This window comes from Nerophis ophidion, linkage group LG07 (genome assembly GCF_033978795.1).
Source record: "Nerophis ophidion isolate RoL-2023_Sa linkage group LG07, RoL_Noph_v1.0, whole genome shotgun sequence".
Lineage (NCBI taxonomy): Eukaryota > Metazoa > Chordata > Actinopteri > Syngnathiformes > Syngnathidae > Nerophis > Nerophis ophidion.
The window spans coordinates 43206001-43228911 of record NC_084617.1 but is presented as its reverse complement, the minus strand read 5'-3'; the positions used below and the strand labels follow the sequence as shown (position 1 = coordinate 43228911).

The 22911-nt window shown below is 38.0% G+C and overlaps 1 protein-coding gene across 3 annotated transcripts in view; it reads right to left on the bottom strand.

Moving 5' to 3' along the window:
• skic3 (SKI3 subunit of superkiller complex) overlaps positions 1-19886 on the bottom strand; it is a 48869-nt gene extending 28983 nt beyond the window's left edge. For 2 of the 3 annotated variants that reach the window (XR_009807505.1, XM_061906230.1), the window contains exons 1-16: positions 19755-19886; positions 19308-19407; positions 16580-16723; positions 13612-13703; positions 13462-13537; positions 13245-13391; positions 12990-13088; positions 9744-9852; positions 9516-9656; positions 4869-4967; positions 4673-4797; positions 4473-4559; positions 1892-1995; positions 1706-1832; positions 1458-1637; positions 665-789 (exon numbers count right to left, since the gene is read on the bottom strand). Coding sequence is in view for 2 of the 3 variants with exons in the window: in XM_061906230.1 (XP_061762214.1) it covers positions 665-789; positions 1458-1637; positions 1706-1832; positions 1892-1995; positions 4473-4559; positions 4673-4797; positions 4869-4967; positions 9516-9656; positions 9744-9852; positions 12990-13088; positions 13245-13391; positions 13462-13537; positions 13612-13703; positions 16580-16723; positions 19308-19397 (1745 nt within the window). In the remaining variant the exon portion in view is untranslated. The other variant, XM_061906231.1, reaches the window with a different exon arrangement.
• Between the last annotated feature and the right edge of the window lie 3025 nt (positions 19887-22911).

Below are 22911 nucleotides of genomic sequence, written 5' to 3'. Positions count from 1 at the left end.
AGAGACTAGACGTATAAGATTTCATCAGCTTTAGCAATTAGGACTGACAGATTGTTTGGTAAACTTATAGCATTTTCTATATGTTATAGTTATTTGAATGACTCTTACCATCATAATATGTTTGGTCAACATACCAGGCACGTTCTCAGTTGGTTATTTACGCGTCATATAACATACACTTATTCTTTATTTATTTTAAATTGCCTTTCAAATGTCTATTCTTGGTGTTGGGTTTTATCAAATAAATTACCCCCAAAAAATGCAACTTATACTCCAGCGCAACTTACAGTATATGTTTTTTTCCTTCTTTATTATGCATTTTCGGCAGGTGCGACTTATACTCCAGAAAATAAGGTATATATTCTAACCTTCTATTTTTAACGTTTTTATTTTTGGTTTATTATACTTTGGTAGCACTTTGAGGTTTTAACAAATGTAAAGTGCGTTACAAATGTAATTCATCATTATATTATTATTACTCATACAAAATCTAAATTACCCCCCTTTAGTGTAGCCTTCTTACTCTGCAATAGCCTGTTGACGTGTTTTTTTTTGTTTATTATACTTTGGTAGCACTTTGAGATTTTAACAAATGTAAAATGCGTTATTATTATTATTACTCATACAAAATCTAAATTACCCCCCTTTAGTGTAGCCTTCTTACTCTGCAATAGCCTGTTGATGTTGTCCGATCTTTAGGTAGTAAACCCCTCGTCTCATCCACGCCCATTTAGCAGAACCTGGAGTGGCCTTCTCAGTCACTGACTGGAGTATCGCCAAGGCAGTGATCTGTAATGGCAAAGACAATGTGGAAAATTAACATAACAAAAAGTTTAAAAAAGAAAAGTAGGAGCAGCATTAAACTACTACAGTGGAACCTCGATTTATGAACCCCACTATTTGCTAACTTTTCAGTTTACAAACATTTACTTTGCGCCATCCATACCTCTGTGTGCAAAGATGGTTGTTAACGTTTTTGAGAGTACCAAAGAGACAGTGTGTGAGTGTGTATGTGCGTGTGTATGTGTGTGTGTGTGTGTGTGTGTGTGTGTGTGTGTGTGTGTGTGTGTGTGTGTGTGTGCGTGCGTGCGTGCGTGCGTGCGTGCGTGTGTGTGTGTGTGTGTGTGTGTGCGTTGACAGTTCATTTTGCCTTGTTGTGCCCATCCATTCATTTTCTACCGCTTGTCCCTTTCAGGATTGCGTTATGTGTTGTTTTGATAATAAGGACATTGTTAATCCATTACCGCATTGTTATGTCTGTTTGATATGTGTTATCGTGTCTTCAAAGTGTGCAATCTTTTACTAAATTGGCGATTTTTCCCGTGGCTAGTATCCAAACATTCATGTTTACCTTGTTTATCATGGGGAACTCTACAAATGCTTTGATTTCCAAACCATGTTCAAGAACTAATTAAGTACAAATAAATAAATCGAGGTTCCACTGTATTACTATTTACCATATCTTCATGCGCCATGCTGAGATCGACTGCGGCAGCTCCAGACTCAGCGTCGTCATTGTCCAATTCAAAGGCCTTCTTAAAACAGCCACATGCCCGGCCTGAGTCATTCGCCACCTCCCGATAATAGTTTCCAAGGTAGCGGAACACAAAACTAGGGTGTGGGTCCAACTTTGCAGCCTGACACATACAAATGAGGCTTAGGAACAAATAGGCTTTTTAAATAAAATGTATATTTTTTTATTTACCTTGAGTAAATGCAAATGCGCTTTGCTTTTGTCTTTCCGGGTCTCCTCTCCCATGGTCCAGTAGAGTCTTCCCAGCAAAAAAAAGCACTCACCACAGTTGGGGCTTAGTTCTGCTGCCTTGAGGAAACTGGACGACAAAAATTAATGTTGTCAAAGTTTCAGAACAACCGAAGGGCTGGTTTTTACCTCTGCTCTGCTTGCTGCTGCTTGTCATCAGCTAAGTGGGCCAGTCCCCTCAGCACCAATGCCTGGGCCAGGTTTGGGTTAGAGGCTACCAGATGTGACGACACCTCCAGAAGATTTACAGAAGATGAATTAGTTCATGTTTTTTTAAATAGTGCTTACTAGGGTTGTCCCAATACCAATAATTTGGTAACGGTACCAAAATATTTCTACTTTAAAAAAAAAAGAGAACTACAAAAAAAATTTCAATATTGGCTTTATTTTAACAAAAGACTTACAATACAATAACATATGTTTCCTATTGCTCTCAAATAATTTTTGAAGGTTAAAATATAAATTGAAAGGCATTAAACACGTTGTGTTTTTCTTGTTGCACACAAAGACCAATAAAAATGTTCCATACTACATATAGTCTGACTTGTCCAGGGTGTATCCCGCCTACCGTCCGAAAGAAGCTGATATAGGGTCCAGCACACCCTGCAACCCCAAACAGGACAAACGGTAGAAGATGGATGGACAGATAGTTTGTCATAATCAAGGATTAGGTTAAAATAAAATAAAAAGCTTTATTGACATTATGGTCTGTGCTTTAAGAAAAATACAATTACCGTTATTAGTAAGTACTAAAAACAAAACTATGGATAAATGTACACAGATAAGCTATGTAGCATGTAAAGAGAGATAGTACTTTAGTAACTCCTTCAGAAGAGTTCCCTCAGGAAAATTAAAATTAAAAACACACATTTGATAAAGATAAAACACAAATTGTAGCAATTTGTTACCAAATTCATTAGATGGGTATGAACTTCGCTAATATTTGGCATCAATCCAAGCAGCTGTGTGCGCATCTGCAAATCTAAATGTTATGTATTTACACGTTATGTAGCTACATATTATGTAGTTACATGTTACGTAGCTACATGTTATGTAGCTACATGTTATGTGGCTACACGTTATGTATCTAAATGTTACGTATCTACATGATATGTAGCTACATGTTATGTAGTTACATGTTATGTAACTACATGTTATTTATCTACATGTTATGTAACTGCATGTTAAAAATCTACAACGTATGTAGCTACATTTTACATATCTACATGTTATGTATCTACAAGTTATGTATCTACATGTGCACAACAGAGGAGCTGGTTAACTCAAGAGAGTAGTGTATGTGTGTTTGTGAGAATGTCAATGTGTTGTCTGAGTGACGTCAGTGCATGAGTGGGCAAGCAAAGAGAGAGAGCGGTAGCGCTGCACTGCACAGTAGAAAGATGAACAGGTCTGGTGTGTCCTGCAAAACTAACAATAAAGCAACCAGATTTTCACTAATCGGCCACCTCGTCATTCTGACCTGAAAGTGGAGCTTAGCAGACCCAGTGAAGAGTGTTAACTTGCCGAAAACATCGACCCTGAAGGGAACTTTTGCCCTGTGCTCCACGACTACTGTCTGCACCATAGCAGAACAGCAGGACAGGTGTAACAACTCCATTATTACCTGTCACTATTTAAACTCTTTGTGCAAATCTGAATGTTCATTATTTAAATGTGGTAATACTAATTGCTACATTTGGCGAGGAGTGTTTTAAAGCAACACCTGAAGCGCTTTGCTTCCTTGTTTAAAGTGTCACCTTTATCGTTGGTTTTAAAGTCCAAATACCTGTGAAGTGAAGTGAATTATATTTATATAGCGCTTTTTCTCAAGTGACTCAAAGCGCTTTACATAGTGAAACCCAATATCTAAGTTACATTCAAACCAGTGTGGGTGGCACTGGAAGCAGGTGGGTAAAGTGTCTTGCCCAAGGACACAACAGCAGTGACTAGGTTGGCAGAAGCGGGAATCGAACCTGCAACCCTCAAGCACGGCCACTCTACCAACCGAGCTAAACCCCCCCATACCTCCATATATTACTTCACGCACCCTCTTTATTAACCAGTAGAATTGTATTTTTTTGCCATTGCATCCTCTCCAAAATGTTATTGCTTGTATGCACTTTGTGTGTGCGTTTTGACACACTCAATATCATGCACCTCGGCTCTTTCGTCACCGCCACACAGCGGCATTCAGATTAAAGAACTGTACTGGTACCTTTCAAAGGGAGTATAGTACCGATTTTAATCAATTAGTAGTGCAGTACTTTATTAGTACTGGTATACCGAACAACCCCAGTGCATACATTCATCTGTATAGTGATTACCATCACAGTAATATATACTAACAGAGTAAGTACAAACAATAGCAATACCAGCGCTGTGAAAAAGTGCAGAGCTACCTAAAGGTCAAATCTCTAAAATGGTCGCCCCTCTTATGCTTTTGTCCACCTAGGTTACTCCGCCTTGAGGGGTATATAAACGGAAAGTTAACCTAACATATTCTCCTCAGGCCGGTACTTCATGACACCATTAAAGTGGAGAAAATAATATATGTGTGTGAGAGTGCATAGTTAAAGAAACAGGGTGAGCTTCTCATGTGCGTATCTCTTCTAGCAAACGAAGGCAAATTCTACGTCATTCTTTCTGAAAATATTCCTTCGACAGTTATTCGCAATATAATTTCAGGGGCGGCATTAAAACATAAACTGACCTTTAATGCTTCATCTATGAGTCCTTTGTTAAGGTATGCACGGCCTTTAAGAGCTACTAATAGCGGGTGTTTGACAGCATCAGGGATCTAAAAGACAGGAAGATACAAACATACCAAGGAAACTATTTAGCATGCTGTAAGTGGAACATTTAATGTATTGCAATCCATGTAAACACTTCACTTCCTGCAGCATATTTTACCAGGGTAAATGTCTCCAAAGCTTGGTCTGCAGCCTTCTCCCCTCCACACCTGACTAAAGCCTCGAGCTTCAGCTTCAGCAGCTTAATCCTTAGTGTCTGGTCTCCGGTCGCACACGCTGTTAAACCTGTTGTACCACAAGACCAAACATATAAACTGCTTTATTTTCAAAATAAATCTGTATATTGTGTATAATACCTTGAGCACACGATTTAGAGCAGTCTGAGTATTTGTGCACTTTAAGCTGAGCCACTGCCAGACTGTACCAAGCTGGACTTAAGTTCATCTTCTCCAATCCTAATAAAATACAAAAGGAGTCACCAGTCAATAGAACAACAATTAAACCAGTATGCACTACCTCAGACATCAACTCACTGGACACTTAATTAGGTACATTTGTACAATCCAATATGATTCAATACAAGAGCTGTGTACTGTGAGCTCTACACTAGGGGTTCTTGACCTTTTTGGCCTCTGGGCCCAACTATTCTAATACAGAGGGGCCAGGGGTCCACTAAAATATTTACACCAAGTTTGTCAATAAATTTTTTATTCAATAATTTATCATATTCACTAATTGTATCCAATCTACAAGCAGTTTAACAGAACAAACGTTGTAAAATGACATGAAAGCATGTGTTAATCACAAACTTTTTTATTAAAGCTATTTTGTCAAATACTAAATAAATATAGTGCAAAAAATGGACTCATTAAACATTTACACAATATTATGCAGCGTTAAAATGAATAAATTTGAATATATATATATATATATATGTATATGTATATATATATATATATATATATATATATATATATATATATATATATATTAGGGGTGGGCAAATTAGTGCGTTAATTATGAGTTAACTCGTCAATCTATTAACGGCGACAATTATTTTATCGCAAATTTGCGTATTTTGTTTACATGCTTTTATTTTGTTAAAGCCTTTTTTTAACAAGATGGCATCGCCCGGCGTCGAGGGGCTCTTGGTAAAGATGGAACATTTGGCAAAAATACCGGACAATTCTGCAAATTTCATGGCTGGCTGACAGCGTGGTCACTCCGTGATCACTTACGACCGCCAGACAATTCTGGATGTGGATAGATCGGGCCGTTTTGGACTGAAAGACGCGTGCTTGCTAGACCGGCTAGCTAGCATGGGAATACTTTGTCGGCTACATCCTGCGGCCTGTGAAGCAGCGGAGTATATGTGTTGTCTGTCTATTTATGAATAATGCAGACCAGGAGTGTTGGCTGAGTTCTTAACGTTTGCTTTCAGAGCGTGCATATCACAACATACAAGATGCCGTCATGGCGACACACAACCAATACCGGGCTACCGCGCATGCTTGTCACTCCTGTTGGATGCTGGGTAGGGTAGTTCTTTTATTCCCTGGCTCATAACATCGCAATATAGTACCATGTATATGATGCGTTCAGTTAATCAAAGCACCAAGCAAACAATCGGAAAATTCCCATCATATCAATTCATAGATATGGTCATAATTATTTTAAGTGCACTACGCAGAATAAACACACCATTATTAATATTGCTACTACAGATAATTTGATCAAAAATTCCCTAAAACAGCCCACTACCTATAATATAGTTTTTTTAAACATAAGATCCCTGATAAAAAAAATGTTTCTGCTGTTACCTCAGAAATTGCCTGTTCAGATGTTATGATTGTGGCTCAGAGATTTGTATGTAGATTATATTTATTTTCCATAACAAACAGGATAACTTAAATACCCTGGAAGTGGTAGTAATAAGCTTAAATGTTTGTATTTACATTTTTTGAGTTGATTTTCATAAAATATGCTATTTAACTGCTACTGTTTAACAAGGACTGATTTAAATTGTGTTTGCACAACAAATGTTTTGGCGCTTTTGTTCATGTGGGGGAATATTCCAATAAAGGTGCACTACACACTACTTTTGAATTCATTATTGGGCTTAGCGTATACAATTCAGTTAATTGCGATTAATCAGAGAAATAGTGCGATTAACTTCGATTAAAATTTTTAATCGTTGCCCAGCCCTAATATATATATATATATATATATATATATATATATATATATATATATATATATAGTGGGGCAAAAAAGTATTTAGTCAGCCACCGATTGTGCAAGTTCTCCCACTTAAAATGATGACAGCGGTCTGTAATTTTCATCATAGGTATACTTCAACTGTGAGAGACAGAATGTGAAAAAAAAATTCAGGAATTCACATTGTAGGAATTTTAAATAATTTATTTGTAAATTATGGTAAAAAAAAAAGTATTTGGTCACTTAAAACAAGGAAGATCTCTGGCTCTCACAGACCTGTAACTTCTTCTTTGAGAAGCTCTTTTGTCCTCCACTCGTTACCTGTATTAATGAAACCTGTTTGAAGATCAAGGGAGATTATCAGTGGCCTTGTATGTCTTCCATTTTCTGATAATTGCTTCCACAGTTGATTTTTTTCACACCAAGCTGCTTGCCTATTGTAGATTCACTCATCCCAGTCTGGTGCAGATCTACAATTATTTTCCTGGTGAAGTTTGGAGTCTGACTGTTTGAGGCTGTGGACAGGTGTCTTTTATACAGATAACGAGTTCAAACAGGTTCCACTAATACAGGTAACGAGTGGAGGACAGAAGAGCTTCTTAAAGAAAAAGTTACAGGTCTGTGAGAGCCAGAGATCTTCCTTGTTTTAAGTGACCAAATACTTATTTTTCGCCATAATTTACAAATAAATTCTTTAAAATTCCTACAATGTGAATTCCTGGATTTTTTTTCACATTATGTCTCTCACAGTTGAAGTGTACCTATGATGAAAATTACAGACCTCTGTCATCATTTTAAGTGGGAGAACTTGCACAATCGGTGGCTGACTAAATACTTTTTTGCCCCACTGTATATACAGTCAAGAAAATAAGTATTTGAACACCCTGCTATTTTGCAAGTTCTCCCACTTAAAAGTCTTGGAGGGGTCTGAAATTTGTCCACTGTATGAGAGATAACCTAAAAAGAAAAATCCATAAATCACAATCAATGATTTTTTAACAATTTATTCGTGTGATACAGCTGAAAATAGGTATTTGAAGACCTGTCTAACAGCTAGAATTCTGACCCTCAAAGACCTGTTAGTCCGCTTTTAAAAGTCCTCCTCCACACCACTGTATTATCCTGAATCAGATGCACCTGTGTGAGGTCGTTAGCTGCATAAAGACACCTGTCCACCCCATACAATCAGTAAGACCCAAACATTCAACATGGCTAAGAGCAAAGAGCTGTCCAAAGACACCGGACACAAAATTGTACAACTCCACAAGGATGGAAAGGGCTACGGAGAAATTGCCAAGCAGCTTGGTGAAAAAAGGTCCACTGTTGGAGCAATCATTAGAAAATGGAAGAAGTTAAACATGACGGTCAATCTCAATCAGAGTGGAGCCCCACGCAAGATATCACCTCGTGGGGTCTCAATGATGCTAAGAAAGGTGAAGAATCAGCTCAGGACTACACGGCAGGACTTGGTCAATGACCTGGAAAGAGCTGGGACCACTGTTTCCATGGTCACTGTTGGTAATACACTAAGACGTCATGGTTTGAAATCATGCATGGCACGGAAGGTTAAACCAGCACATGTTAAGGCCCGTCTTAAGTTTGTCAAAACCATTTGGATGATCCAGAGGTGTCATGGGAGAAAGTTTTGTGGACAGATGAGACCAAAATTGACCTTTTTGGTCATAATTCCACAATGTGTGTTTGGAGGAAGAAGAATGATACGTACCATCCCAAGAACACCATTCCTACTGTGAAGCATGGGGGTGGTAGCATCATGCTTTGGGGGTGTTTTTCTGCTCATGGGACAGGACGACTGTACTGTATTAAGGAGAGGATGACTGCAGCCATGTATGGTGAGATTTTGGCCGAAAACCTCCTTCCCTCAGTCAGATCATTGAAGACGAGTCGTGGCTGAATCTTCCAACATGACAATGACCCAAAGCACACAGCCAGGAAAACCAGGAAGTGGCTTCGTAAGAACCATATCAAGGTTCTGGAGTGGCCTAGCCGGTCTCCAGACCTAAATCCAATTGAAAATCTTTAGAGGGAGCCGAAAGTCTGTGTTACTCAGCGACAGCCCAGAAACCTGACTGATCTAAAGAAGATCTGTGTGGAGGAGTGGGCAGTCTGTGCAAACCTGGTGGAGAACTACAGGAAACATTTGACCGCTGTAATTGCAAACAAAGATTATTCTACCAAATATTAAATGTTGGTGTTCAAATACTTATATTCAGCTGTATCACACAAATAAATTGTTAAAAAATCATAAATTGTGATTTCTGGATTTTTCTTTTTAGGTTATCTCTCATACAGAGGACATGCACCTACCGTGAAAATTTCAGACCCCTCCATGATTTCTAAGTGGGAGAACTTGCAAAATAGCAGGGTGTTCAAATACTTATTTTCTTCACTGAAAATATATATATATTTCTTAAATAAGCTCAATAAAATCAAGTGCCAATGATAATACAGCTTCAGCACTTTAATTTTATTTTTTGCGTTTAAACTTCTCTATGACTTTAGCCGAGACTTCTTCTGTTTGATATTGTCATTAATGCAACAAGTGGTGGAAAAGTGCATTATAACTTAGTACCGCTGTGGCCATTACGGATCACAACTGAGAAACATATATTTGTTGGCGGTCCATCAATGGACCTATGGTTCCGAAACATTGCTAGTTTACACCAATGCATTCAGTGATAGCATGCTTAAATTGGCTCGTTCAATCCTACAGGTGCACCAAATTAAATAGTGGCCAGATAGTGTGTATTCACTTTCATACCAACCTTGCGAAAGGTCCCGAATGGCATCTTTAAACCTGCCCTCCTGGAGTGCTTTTGTGCCAAATCCGAAGTCACACAAACCGTTGTCTGGGGCCAAATCACAAAGCCTTGAAAAACAGCTGGCAGCATCCTCACCCAGCACACCTGCAAAAGAGAACATTTGTGTCTGTCATGGTAAAAATATATATTTGTATTTGAAAGTATATGTTAATGAGGTGGTGCCTTCGAGACCTTGTTTGAGGTAGTAAGAACAAAGAACTTCAAGAGGATAACTTTGGGCAGGGTAGAGCGGCAGCATGGCTTCGCACGCCTCTTTCAGTTTCTCTTCTTCTCCAGGTAACTGCAGCAAAAGCAAACCAAGTGGTTTAAATATCTAAAATTCTTCATTGACAAAGTGTCTAATTACTAGGGCTGCAGCAATTTATCGATTAGAAAAAAGCTTCAATTTGTATTTTGTTGATTTGTTTAAAGAGTAAAATATGCAGACATTGTTTCCCAAAGACTGCACTTATAGTGCACATAAAAATGGTGCGCAATTTGGTGGGTGATGCAGGTCACGCAACAGCAAAGTGACGAGAGAGATGGCTCAAAGAGGGAGGCGAAAGAGACAGGCATGTGATTTGAACTTAATGAAAAAGACTGAAATCAAGCCATGAGTGTGGGGGCCGGAGGTCCCCAGCCAAGTCCAGGGCAGTGCCCTGGTGGGGGGGATAGGGCAGGAAACCCTTCCCCACCACCATCACCATTTAAGATGTTTTAGTGTTTATAGAATTGAAAAATGATCAACAGAGTTGACATAAATACATAGCCCATTCATCCAAATGAATCACTGTCTGTTTCAGTCACTACGTCATTTAGTCACTACAGTAATTACAACTTGTGTTCACATCCACAGAAACCACATGGGTTAGCCTACTCTATATATTATTTACAACCTTACTAGTGTTCACCTTACAGCCACAGATGGTTCATCTACTTATATACATTATTTACACATTACTTTGTCTGTTTCAGTCACTATGTTATTTAGTCACTACAGTATTTACAACTTTTGTTCACATACACAGGAACCACATGGGTTAGCCTACTCAAGCCAGTATTTACAACCTTACTAGTGTTCACCTCACAGCCATAGATGGTTCATCCAGTTATTTACATTATTTACACATTACTTTGGCATTTTTGCTTCGATGGCTCTGACATGGCGGGCGTTCCTAATTTCTGAGCAGCTTGCATTTTCCTTTTTGTTTCTGCTTTAGTGGATTCTGCCTTGGACTTTATGGCCAATTTCTGTCTCTTTGACTCCTTCTCCACTTCTAACTGCTCCAAATGCAAAAATAATAAAGAGTACAAACAATGTTTATTCTGTGAGCTAACTTCCTTTATCTGAAAAGCCATGTGTGATTTATAGCATGAAATAACAAATATCATGTTGTTTATGTTTCAAAATGATTCAACTATTCAATATCAAAATATAAAGAGTAAAAATAATTGACAAAATGTCAAGCTACCGTCTTGTTGTAAAAGACCAATGAAAAATGAAATGTAGAATTTAGACAGGCTATACTATAGCAAAAGTCATGACATGTCTGTGTGTTCTTAAATGTGTATTCCATGTCTTCCATGTCGTCAGAGCAGTTTTGAGTTGGGCTTACATGGTAAACAACTAAAATTAATGTTTTATCCAGACGCATACATTTGTCCAAATGTGGCCAAGTAGACGCATTGTGGGTTTCCTGGACGTTGTTTACATCGCTAAAAGAAAAATCTAAGGAAGAGAATCCCTCTGCCATCTTCCACTAGTTTTTTCAATACATAAATCTCCCGCTTGAATATTCCCTCTTCTCTTCTCCGACTCTCTCGTTGTCATTAGAGATGTCTGTTGTGATTTCCCAACCTGGTTCGATGACCCTCCCTTTCTTGCCTCTGATTGGCGTGTCCGCAATGTTTTTCCCTAATCTTAACCAATCATGACCCTTGGTGTGAGATTTCCTTGCCCTTATGTGGGCCTACCGAGGATGTCGTAGTGGTTTGTGTTGTGGTTTGTGCAGCCCTTTGAGACACTATTGATTTAGGGTTATATAAGTAAACATTGATTGAGCGATTGATCATAGTAAATCAACCAACCAATCATGGATTTTCTTATTCGTAAACCAACCAATCATCATTGATGTTTCCCTAATCGTTTGTCCCCTGCCGTAGAGTTGCTTTGCTACATAGTTTCGATTTTTAAGTTCATAATTTTTTATGAAAAATCGTAGTTTTACCACTGGATTGTCAAAAACCGTACTCATTACGGGAAAAACGTAGTTGCTGGCAAGTATGGCAAACAGACGGATCAAGATTTTAACGCACATCGTAGGTCGGGGAAAAAAAAAAAAAAAACGTAAAATATTTATTTTTTATTTTTACAGAGATAAGAAAGACGGCAACATCACATGTCTGAAGAGAGCAAAGGGCCCAAAGAAGACGAGAAAAGCTGTCATAGGTTTTGCAATTATTTATGTCTAAAAAAAGACTATGTGATGAAATGTTTGCACCGCTGGCATTCCAAAATAGCATTACATCAATGGTGCAATTTTACCAGAAACGTGCATAACAAATGTTTTATTCAAACACATGTGAGGACATGTTAGCAACTACAAGTTTTTACTGTAATTCTAATAATGACAAGGTGGTTGTCCAAAAATAAAGACCACTCCTTTAATTAGTACCTTTCAAAATGAGTATGTGTTAAATTGTTGAATACATTGTCATTCAATTTATCACATTTTGTTAGATAGCATTTTTACGTTAATGATCTACTACCCTATTATGTGTATTTAAAGGTGAAACCCCCCAAAAACTTAATATCCTGCAAAGGTTTGTTTATTGCAGCAAATAGAATTACATGGTGAAACTAATATATGACATAGGCTCATATCATGCAAGTCAAGATATTTCATTCCTTGTTTTGATATCATTTTGATGATCATGGTTTACAGCTTACGAAAGATGCAACCTAATATAAAATCGCAGAAAATGTGAGGTTTTCAAAAATTTTGAACAAAGGCTTGACATATTTCACTTTGCATATAAGTTGGCGTATAATATCACGCATGAATTTCACATTTGAAAGTAAATTGCTGAAATGAATTAACTTTCGCACAATATTCAAATGTTTTGAGTTTCACCTGTGCATTTTCACTCAATTTATCATACATTATCAGAAATACTTCCGCCCGATTGTAGCTGAGATAGGCGCCAGCGCCCCCCGCGACCCCAAAAGGGAATAAGCAGTAGAAAATGGATGGATGGACTTTTTAAGTTTGGTTCTTTATTTATAATCTATTAGAAAAAGTAATACAAATCTGTGTTTATTTGAACTAGTTTCCCTAAAAGACCCATTGAGGCTGTAAAAGTGTCTTTAGTTCGATTAATTAAGCAAATGAATCGATAGCTGCAGCCCTACTGATAACAAGAGACAAATGCGCTGACCTTAGACAGACATTTGATATAGTCGTAGGAGAATTTCCTGTGTTCTTCTCCCGGTCTGGGATTGACGAGGAGCATGGCCTTCTCAAAAGCTGTGATTAACTGGTACACAACAACGCAAAACCAAATTTTCAAACATTAAGACAATGTTATTTGTAACCCATCATAGTGCATTGAATACTTGGAAATTCAAGCATTTGATGAGAAAAAAACATGCTTTGATGAGTACACAGAGGTAATTGAACACTGTTGTCTTACATGCTTTTGAATTTTGGTGTCGTGCTTGTTGTCAATCAGACAGTCTGACAGTAGGCAGGTCAGCTGTTGCCACAGCTGCAGTAACTCTTTCTCGTCTGCGCCATCTTCCTCTTTGAGTTGGATGAGCCACAGCCATACGTTTGCCAACTACGCACATAAAAACAAGCACGATCAATCCTGTCGACAATATGTGTACTGTTAATAAAAGAGGGCATACCTTGGAATACTCTTTGTCGGACTGGTGTATTTCTTTCAGCTTTCCAATCATCTCATAGCACTTGTTTTTGTCCGAGCTGGGAACAGGGGATTTTCAACATAGAGTTCATATATGTTCAAAAACATGGTGAGGCTACGTGGTGCTGTTTACCTTGCATAGAGCTCAATAAGCTTCTCATAGACGTTAGGTAGCTCGATTTTGAAGTCCCACTGATCTGTCTTTTCGTACAAATTCGCCAAGCCCTACAGGACAAATGTGTTAAAGACACTACATTCACTAACAGTGTTTCAAAAAAGATCAGTTAGAATAATACATAATGTTGGATATAGAGCACATACAAATCCTCTATTTATTGAATCCAAGATACAGAAATTCTATGACATAGTGAATTTGCAAACAGCTAAAATTATACACAAAGCAAACTATAACCTGCTACCCAAGAATATTCAACAAAAGAGGAAAAATATAATCTTACAGAAAAATGTAATTTAAAACATTTGTATGCACGTACAACACTTAAGACCTTCAGTATATCAGTATGTGGAATTAAATTATGGAATAGATTAAGCAAAGCAATTCAACAATGTACTAATTGGGCTGGACTCTCGCGACTGTGTTGGATCCAGTGTGGATTGAACTTTCACAGTATCATGTTAGACCCGCTCGACATCCATTGCTTTCCTCCTCTCTAAGGTTCTCATAGTCATCATTGTCACCGACGTTCCACTGGGTCATTATTGTCACCGATGTCCCACTGGGTGTGAGTTTTCCTTGCCCTTATGTGGGCCTACCGAGGATGTCGTGGTGGTTTGTGCAGCCCTTTGAGACACTAGTGATTTAGGGCTATATAAGTAAACATTGATTGATTGATTGATAATATGATCCACTTCAAAACCTCTTCAAACTTAAAGTGTTTACAAAGTACAAAAAAGAAGAACTTTGATAAACATTCTGAATTTATTCATCCATCCATTCTTTCATTCTCAAAATAATCTTACTTATCTCAACCATTTTGTTTTTCCGCATTACAGTGCTACTACCTCAACTTAAGAGTGTTTTGAGGTAAGAGCTGTTTAACATCTGATTGTTACGCTTTAAGTTTTCTAGCAAAAATTTTACTTAAAGGCATCGCCACCATTAAATGGCATAACAAATGTCACATTGAACCTCGTATAATCCGCACAAAACATCTGGCTTTACTTGCGAGCATTAGCTTATTCCTAAAGATGGGCATTAGTGTATTTTCCAACAATGGGAAGGAAAAAAGTAAGTGTGAAGGACAGTGCTGGGTAGTAGAAACAGAGGATATTATTTGGCTCGAAGAAAGGAATCATCAAAAACAAGCTTGGCAAAGCAATTTGGGTGGAGCATTGAGTTGATAACAACAGCCTAGAATGAAACAATATCTGCATGATGGACATTTATCCATGAAAATATGGAGAAGCAGTTGATGGTGTGTTTGAGTGAAAAGCAGTTGAAGGAAGATACTGTAGAATTAGGTTGCACGATTTTGAGAAACAACCTAATTGGGGGTTTTTTTCTAAAATTGCGATTGAGATTTATTTATTTTATACATATAAATGCATAGAACTGCGAAAATAGCAAGTGAAGGAAGACGTGTTACTTTTAGACTGTCAATCAACATATTCTTGTCTCAAGGTGCCACACTTTAGAACAATATTCAATAATTTACTTTAAATAATATTGGCTTTATGCAGACAGACTCAAGACCTTTTGTCTACATTATGCACTTAAACTGAAGAAATAACCGATAAAAACAATACAGTGTTTATGATGTAATGTAATCATAATAATAATGCAAAAAAACATTTAAAGGAATATGTACACTTGTATTTCTTGTTACTGGAGAATTGTTTGCCATTGTATCTGTACTTAGAAGGCAATTAACTATTAATGTAAATAAATGAACAAAACATTTAAATAAACTCTGTTTTTTTAAAACAAAAATGTAACTTAAATAAATATTGAACATCCTAAAGTACATTTTAATCCCAGTTGTAAAATATACGCCGGTTTGAAAAAAATGTTGTTGCCATCACGGCATTGTCTTTTGTTCATCCATGTTAATGGGCTCATATTTCCGCGACCCCGAAAGGGACAACCATGAGAAAATGGATGGATGGATGGATGCATAACTTCTCAATAGCGGATTGTGAGGAGCAAGGCTCTCTGTATGTGCTTTGTGTGTGTGTGCTTTGTGTGTGTGTGCTTTGTGTGTGTGTGCTTTGTGTGCGTGTGCGTGTGCGTGTAAGTCAGAGGTCTTGCGCTCCATCCACCGAGACAAAGATTGTGAATTATTGAATAGAGGGCTCACTGTGTTCAGTTAATTAATAAACGCACTCAGGTGCAGAAAGCGACACAGAGAGTGACACTTCTTTCTATCTTTCTACCTGTTTGAAGCGGAAGAATGAGAAAACAAACGGACACACCAATTTATCGATGCCTGCTAAAGTATGTAGACTTAATTTTCACTTATTGTTCAGTTGATTGACTTACTATCAGCCCAGACCTACTCACTATTAAAACTTTTTTTCAAAGGGCAAGTGGTGTGTGTTATTAGCGTACTGCAGCACACACACACACTTGCGGTTTCCTTAAACTCAAAGCCTTGACGGCGGAGAAAAAAACCTTGCGGTTATTTATCGCACTAATAAAACCTCAGTGTCGATTAATCGTGCAGCTCTACTAAATGTTGCACAAAACTAATAAACTAATTCATAAACTACTGTTGTTTGTAGCAAATGTTATTGCATTGTATTCATACAACAGTTCTTATCGAAAAGTATGTTTTTCTTTTTTAAATATTATATGTTAAAATTGTGCTGTCTTTCTTATTGATTTCAATTGGAGACGTTGATTTGAGTTGAGAGCTCCATCAGAGTACCAATTAAGTTCGTAAGTTGAGGTACTCCTGTGTTTCTTCATGTCAGAAAAGTGTTCATATGACTTAGCATGTTGTGCTGTTGCTAATTTAGGACAAGTTTCTGCTCATATTATTAACAGATGTGTCCGGTTTCCAATACAGTATATGAGTCCTCCCCAAACTCATTCCTAGAGAACAAGTGTTTGTAGATGGACAATATTCCCCACATGTTACCTGCCATGCCAGTAGCTGCTCAGGCTCTAGTTCCACAGCCTTTCTGTAGGCTGTCTGCGCCTGTTCTGGTTGCTCCAGCTCGCCAGCAGCCACACCAATGAACACCCAAGCATTGTAGTTGCTCTTCTCCAGCTTCAACACAGCCTGCCAACACAGCAAAAGCAGTTATGCAAACATCCCAAACATGCATTTAAATTTACCACCATCATAAAACATTATTATGTGAAAGCTATATTAGTATTCTACACAAAAAACTCATCCATTATTATTCCACCTTAAAACCTTGACGCACTCCACAGCCCAGTTTTTATATGATCAGAACTTTTCCAGTATCAAAACGTCGAGCTCGACCGTGAATCTTCAGCTCCCCCCAAAAAATTTAAAAAACATATCCCAGATTACCCAGAAATTCACGGTTTTCTGGGTCATATTGCCCTTTGAAAACTAATGGACCATTTTTCAAACTTGTACAATTCCCGAAACATTCCACCATTCCCACACTACACTCACCCTGGACATTCAAGCCAGCATGTTTCCCAGTTCTGAAAATTCCCTAATTACCCAGAATTACCAGGGATTTTCCCTCATTGATAATGAATGGGCAATATATAAACCTCTCAATAGCCCACATTTCTCAACACAAGGCACTCAACTTGGACAATCAAACTACAATTTTTGTAAATAAAAAAATCCCAGGAATTCCAAGAATTCCTTGTTTTCCAAAGCCCTATTTTCAACTCATCCTAGAATGTTTTCACAGTCTTCATTTTTCAACCGTTTTTGACAAATTCACCTTCCAAACATTCCTTAGTTGAGACAACAAAAGTTATCTTTTTTTGTCGTACAAATTCCCAGTTTTACTGAAATTCTGAGATACTATTTAAAATTCAAACAGTTACAACATCAACATTTTTAAACCATCCATCCATCCATCCATTCATTTGCGACCGCTTGTCCTGTTCGGGGTTACAGGGGGTGCTGGAGCCTAGCTCAGATGCATTCGGGCAGAAGGCGGGGTCATACTTGCAAACCTTCAGACCTCTGATTTCGGGAGGTGGGGGTGGTCAGGGGTGGGGCTGGGGGCGTGGTCATGGGGCGGGGCTGGGGGCGTGGTTAAGAGGGGAGGAGTATATTTATATTATTCATATATTATATGTACAATGTACTATATATATTATATTATTTATTATAATCATTGTTTATTGTGAGCGAACTGTGGTGCTGAATTTCCCCCAGGGATCAATAAAGTACATTCTATTCTATTCTGTTCTATTCTATATTTACCGCTAGATTCACCAATTCTAGCTATATATATTTAAATATATATATATATATAAAATAAATACTTGAATTTCAGTGTTCATTTATTTACACATTTACACACACATAACACTCATCTACTCATTGTTGAGTTAAGGGTTGAATTCTCAATCCTTAATTTTCTAACCATATGCATGTGCAGTAGATGGCAGTATTGTCCTGTTTAAGATAGTCACAACATTGCTGTTTATGGCAGACGAACTGCTTTACGGTAGACAAAAATGGACTGTTGTTGTGTGGGAGGGCGTTAATAAAACTGCCTAACAATAAACCCACATAAAAAACAAAGAACTCGCCTTCAATCATTCTACAGTTATAACATCATTGGGCAGACACGCTCTTTATCCACGTCACTCAGGTCCACAATGAGCTGGAGGGGGCGTGGCCTCCAACTCTGCCTGAATTTCGGGAGAAATTTTGTCCCGGGAGGTTTTCGGGAGAGGCGCTCAATTTTGGGAGTCTCCCGGAAAATCCAGGAAGGTTGGCAAGTATGGGCGGGGTACACCCTGGACAAGTCACCAGCTGATTACAGGGCCAACACAGACAACCGTCACACTCAAGACAATTTCAGTGTTGCCAATCAACCTATCCCCAGGTGCATGTCTTTGGAGGTGGGAGGAAGCCGGAGTACCCGGAGGGAACCCCCGCAGTCATGGGGAGAACATGCAAACTCCACACAGGAAGATCCCGAGACCAGGATCGAACCCAGGACATTCGTATTGTGAGGCAATACGAAGGTCCATCCACCCCATATTCCACATTTCTCAACCGATTCGAACCGTTCCAACATCCACACACTCTACTCACATTGGACAATCAAATTACAATTTTATTCCTAGACAGTTCTCACAGTCCACATTTTTCAACCGTTTTTGATCAATCCAGCTTCAAAATAATCCTCTTAGTTATCTGTTTTTGTCGTAAAAATTCCCAGTTTTACTGAAATTATGAAATACCATTTCAAATTCAAACGGTTACTACATCAACATTTTAAAAAACGTTTCAAAAAATTCCAACACCAACCCTTTTATATCACGTATTTCCAAAAATTCTCAGTTTCCAGGAAATTCCCATTCAAATTAATCGACACACTCATAGTTCCACAATGCCCAAAATTCACAAAATTGTGCATCATTTTTTTTTTACCCGATTACGATTTTTCATGATTTTCCTTTGTCCAAATTCACGGGTTTCCAGTAACTTTGACAATGAATGGTAAATATCCAATGGACTGAATATCCCACATTTTACATCTGATTTGAACCGTTCCAACATCAACACACTCCATTCGCCCTGTACATTTAAACCAGCATGTTTCCCGGTTCTGAAAAAAAAAATCCCTGATTACCTGGGGGAAAATGAAAATTCTACCGGAATTGCAAATTGTAGTTATACTTCTTTTCCTCACCTTGCAATGTTTTAGTGCCTCTTTGAACTCTTTGTTTTTGATGGCGTCTCTGGCACTTTTCAGGGCGGCTTTGACGTCTTTACTCGACATCGTGTTGTTACTTGAAAAACAGGAGGACAAAATTAATAATTAATAATCAGAATAGTGAGTCGGTAAAATATTTATATTTAAAGGAACTATGCCTACTACAAACATTATTAACACATTTAGTTCACTGTAAAGTTGATCCAATACCAGAGAGTCAGCTTGGGACGCGGGGATAATAATATTACCTACAATGTAAATATATAGCATGTAGGTAACTGTTAGCTTGTTTGTGTCACTGCTAAATATTGACAGTTGGCATCAAACACATAGGATAGAGTCAGTTATTAAAGTTATCTAAATGCGTGTTATAATATATTGTGCAGCTGACACAAAGTATAGATAACAAGTTTAAACACCCACTGTTTACGTCGACAACTTGCACTGCTGCGCTGTTGCCTGACCCGGAAGTGTAAGGGTGGTCAGTCGAAACCGTTTCAAAATAAAGTTAGCGACATATTGTATAGCCTTCACCAGTCCATTCAGGATTTTGGATGTATAGAGAGTCATTTTTTATAATAAATACATAATAATTATATACAAATAGTAAATAATTTGCCTTCGTGTGAAACCGACGCAATCGGTATACGCATGCGCAAAATATACGTGTCCTCTTGGACTTGCAATATTTTACAACTGAGCTTTTGCTCCGTCACTTGCTGTGATATTTTATTTTTGATGAAAAATGTTGTATGAAATTAACATCTTGCATAGTATTAAACGAGATTAATAATATCAAAATGAACAAGCGGTATATTTAAAAAATCTGTGCGTATTAACGCCACAATTTCAACCACTTCAGTCTTCTGTCTTTGCAATGAAAGACGCACGGGAGCGCCACTCACTTAAATGTAAACCTTTATTAAACGAGGCTTAATTTATATGCAGTCAAACCAAAGTAGATATAACATTTGAGTATTGTGAATTTATGTATTAGATTTCGATAATAATAAAAATATATTTATATCTTTGCCATCTTCCTGGTTTCTACGGATTTGTACGTTTTCTAAATAAACACTTTATTATTATATAACATTTGTTTGGTTTTGTGTGTAATTTTTAATACAACATTGATACAGAAATAAGGATTACAAAAAAGAAAACCACGTACGGTAACAGCTATGGCAGGCGCACGATCATCCATCCATCCATTTTTTTTACCGCTTGTCCCTTTTAGGGTTGCGGGGTTGCTGGAGCCAATCTCAGCTGCATTCGGGCGCATGGCCGGCTCTACGCAGGGGCAAGAGGGGGCAGAGCCCCCTTAAATAAATGTCTTGCCCCCTCAAATCAAAATTTGAGAAAGCAAATTTTAATAAACTCACAAAATTACTACATTAAAAGTTGACAAAATTATCTGCACCAGCGGAAAAATCCGCCGAAAAAGTGACACACACGATATAGTAGTGTCGGCTTCCCTCTAATCCCCCCCTCCGCTGTGCGTGTATTCACCATTCCACAGGCTGCGCAGCAGACACACACCCGCACACACCCCTCAGCCCTCAGTAAACATCCAATCACTGTTGCAGTATGAAAGTAAAAGAAAAGGAAAAGTTGTCTACATTTATCATATACTTGTTAGGATGGGTGTATTTGTGTAGTCTTATCCATCATAAACACGTTTATCGTCGCGGACTTTCGGTGCTACGGAGTTCCTTTTTTTTTTCTTTTTTTTTTTACAACTTGACGAGAGCAGTGACAGCGGAGGGTCTGAGCAGCAGTGGTTTGGAAGGCAGAGAGCTACAAGTCATTTATGATGCTGTTAATGAGGGTAAAAATGAAACATAAGGTATATATCCTGCTTAGCAGTCTTCCTCTGCTGTCCTTTGTTCAGAGCGGAGTCCCTAGCAACGGCCCGTTTTACTTAGCAACGGTCTGGCAATCGACTGCTGGAATTCTTTTTCTGTTGTTTTTCTTGTAATTCTACATAGTCAACCTTTAATGTTTCAATTTACATTTTGCAATAAACAAATTATAAGTTTCATTTGATATGACCAAGACACTTAAAAACAAAAACACTGCCGTTTTCACCAATTTACAAGCAAGTGGGCAACACACATACATTGGAGTGAATGAATTTTGTGCCCAGATGAGTGCCCATGTTCTGTTTTATAAATACGTTTGAGATTCTTTTTTATCATTATTCATCATACTACCTTTCAGTTTTGTAAATATTGACTGTAGTGTGTGAAGTCCTACTTTGGGTCAAAATTTATTTGAGAGTTAGGCCATCCAGTTAGGATAAATGTTATGTTGTTGGTTGATAAAATCTGGATGAAGGATGTTTTATTTTATTCATTTATTTTTATTTTTCAGTTTCCCCCCCTGAGGGATTGCCACCTTATTGTGGTCAGGGGCTTTGCGGTCCTCAGTGACCGTAAGAGCTATACCAGCAGGAGCTTAGTTTTCAGGTGGCACACCCAAGTTGGACAGGTCTGAAGGTAGAGGCCTGACAAAGTGCAATCCACTACTCCAGGTTGGGGTTGGACACATAGCTAAAGACCCATTTCAATGAAGAAAGCATCGTTACTATAAGCACAGGAAAAAAAGTGCTGGAGCATGATGTGTACATATGATGCCCCCTTCACATTTCTGACTGCCCCCTCATAAAAGCATGCCTAGAACCGCCCCTGTTCGGGCATAAGGCGGGGTACACCCTGGACAAGTCGCCACCTCATCGCAGGGCCAACACAGATAAACAACACTCACACTCACATTCACATACTAGGGCCAATTTTGTGTTGCCAATCAACCTATCCCCAGGTGCTTGTCTTTGGAAGTGGGAGGAAGCCGGAGTACCCGGAGGGATCCCACGCAGTCACGAGGAGAACATGCAAACTCCACACAGAAAGATCCCAAGCCCGGGATTGAACTCAGGACTACTCAGGACCTGATCATAGCTGCAGTAAAATACGTTGACTTAAGTGCATCGCGCAAGCGTGAACCGATCAAGTCTTCTGGTGCCGATTGGGATTTGAGTACTCTCACACATTTCTGTGTCTTGTTTGTATTTTAATTAGTATGTTTTTTCATATCTATTTTCTAACTTTTATTGTGCAATTTGTTAAGTTATAATATATTTTTTACTGTAAAAAGGGCTTTGTTTTGTGGCTTACAATAAGTGTATTGATGATGTCACATTAATAGGATTTCTTTAAACATTTTTTAATTACTGATACATTAAGTAGCTGTGAGTAATTTAATAAGGGAATACGAATTTTATAGCAATATTGGACATTTTTTATAATTAATGATTAATTAAAACAATTTAAAATACCAATGAAAATGTGGGAAGAGAATAGAATACATTACCGTACAAAACATATTTCATTCAAAAGTGTTTATATTTACCAAAATAAGCCAAGCAATATATTGTATCGCCTAAAACATATGGGGTTTAGTTTGTTTTTTTATTTTTGTGTTTTTTTATTTTATTTTTATTATTGTGCTGCTGTTTGATGATTTCTTTGACATTTTTTTACTGTACTATGAACCATGCTTTGTGGCTGAAATACAGTTTGAT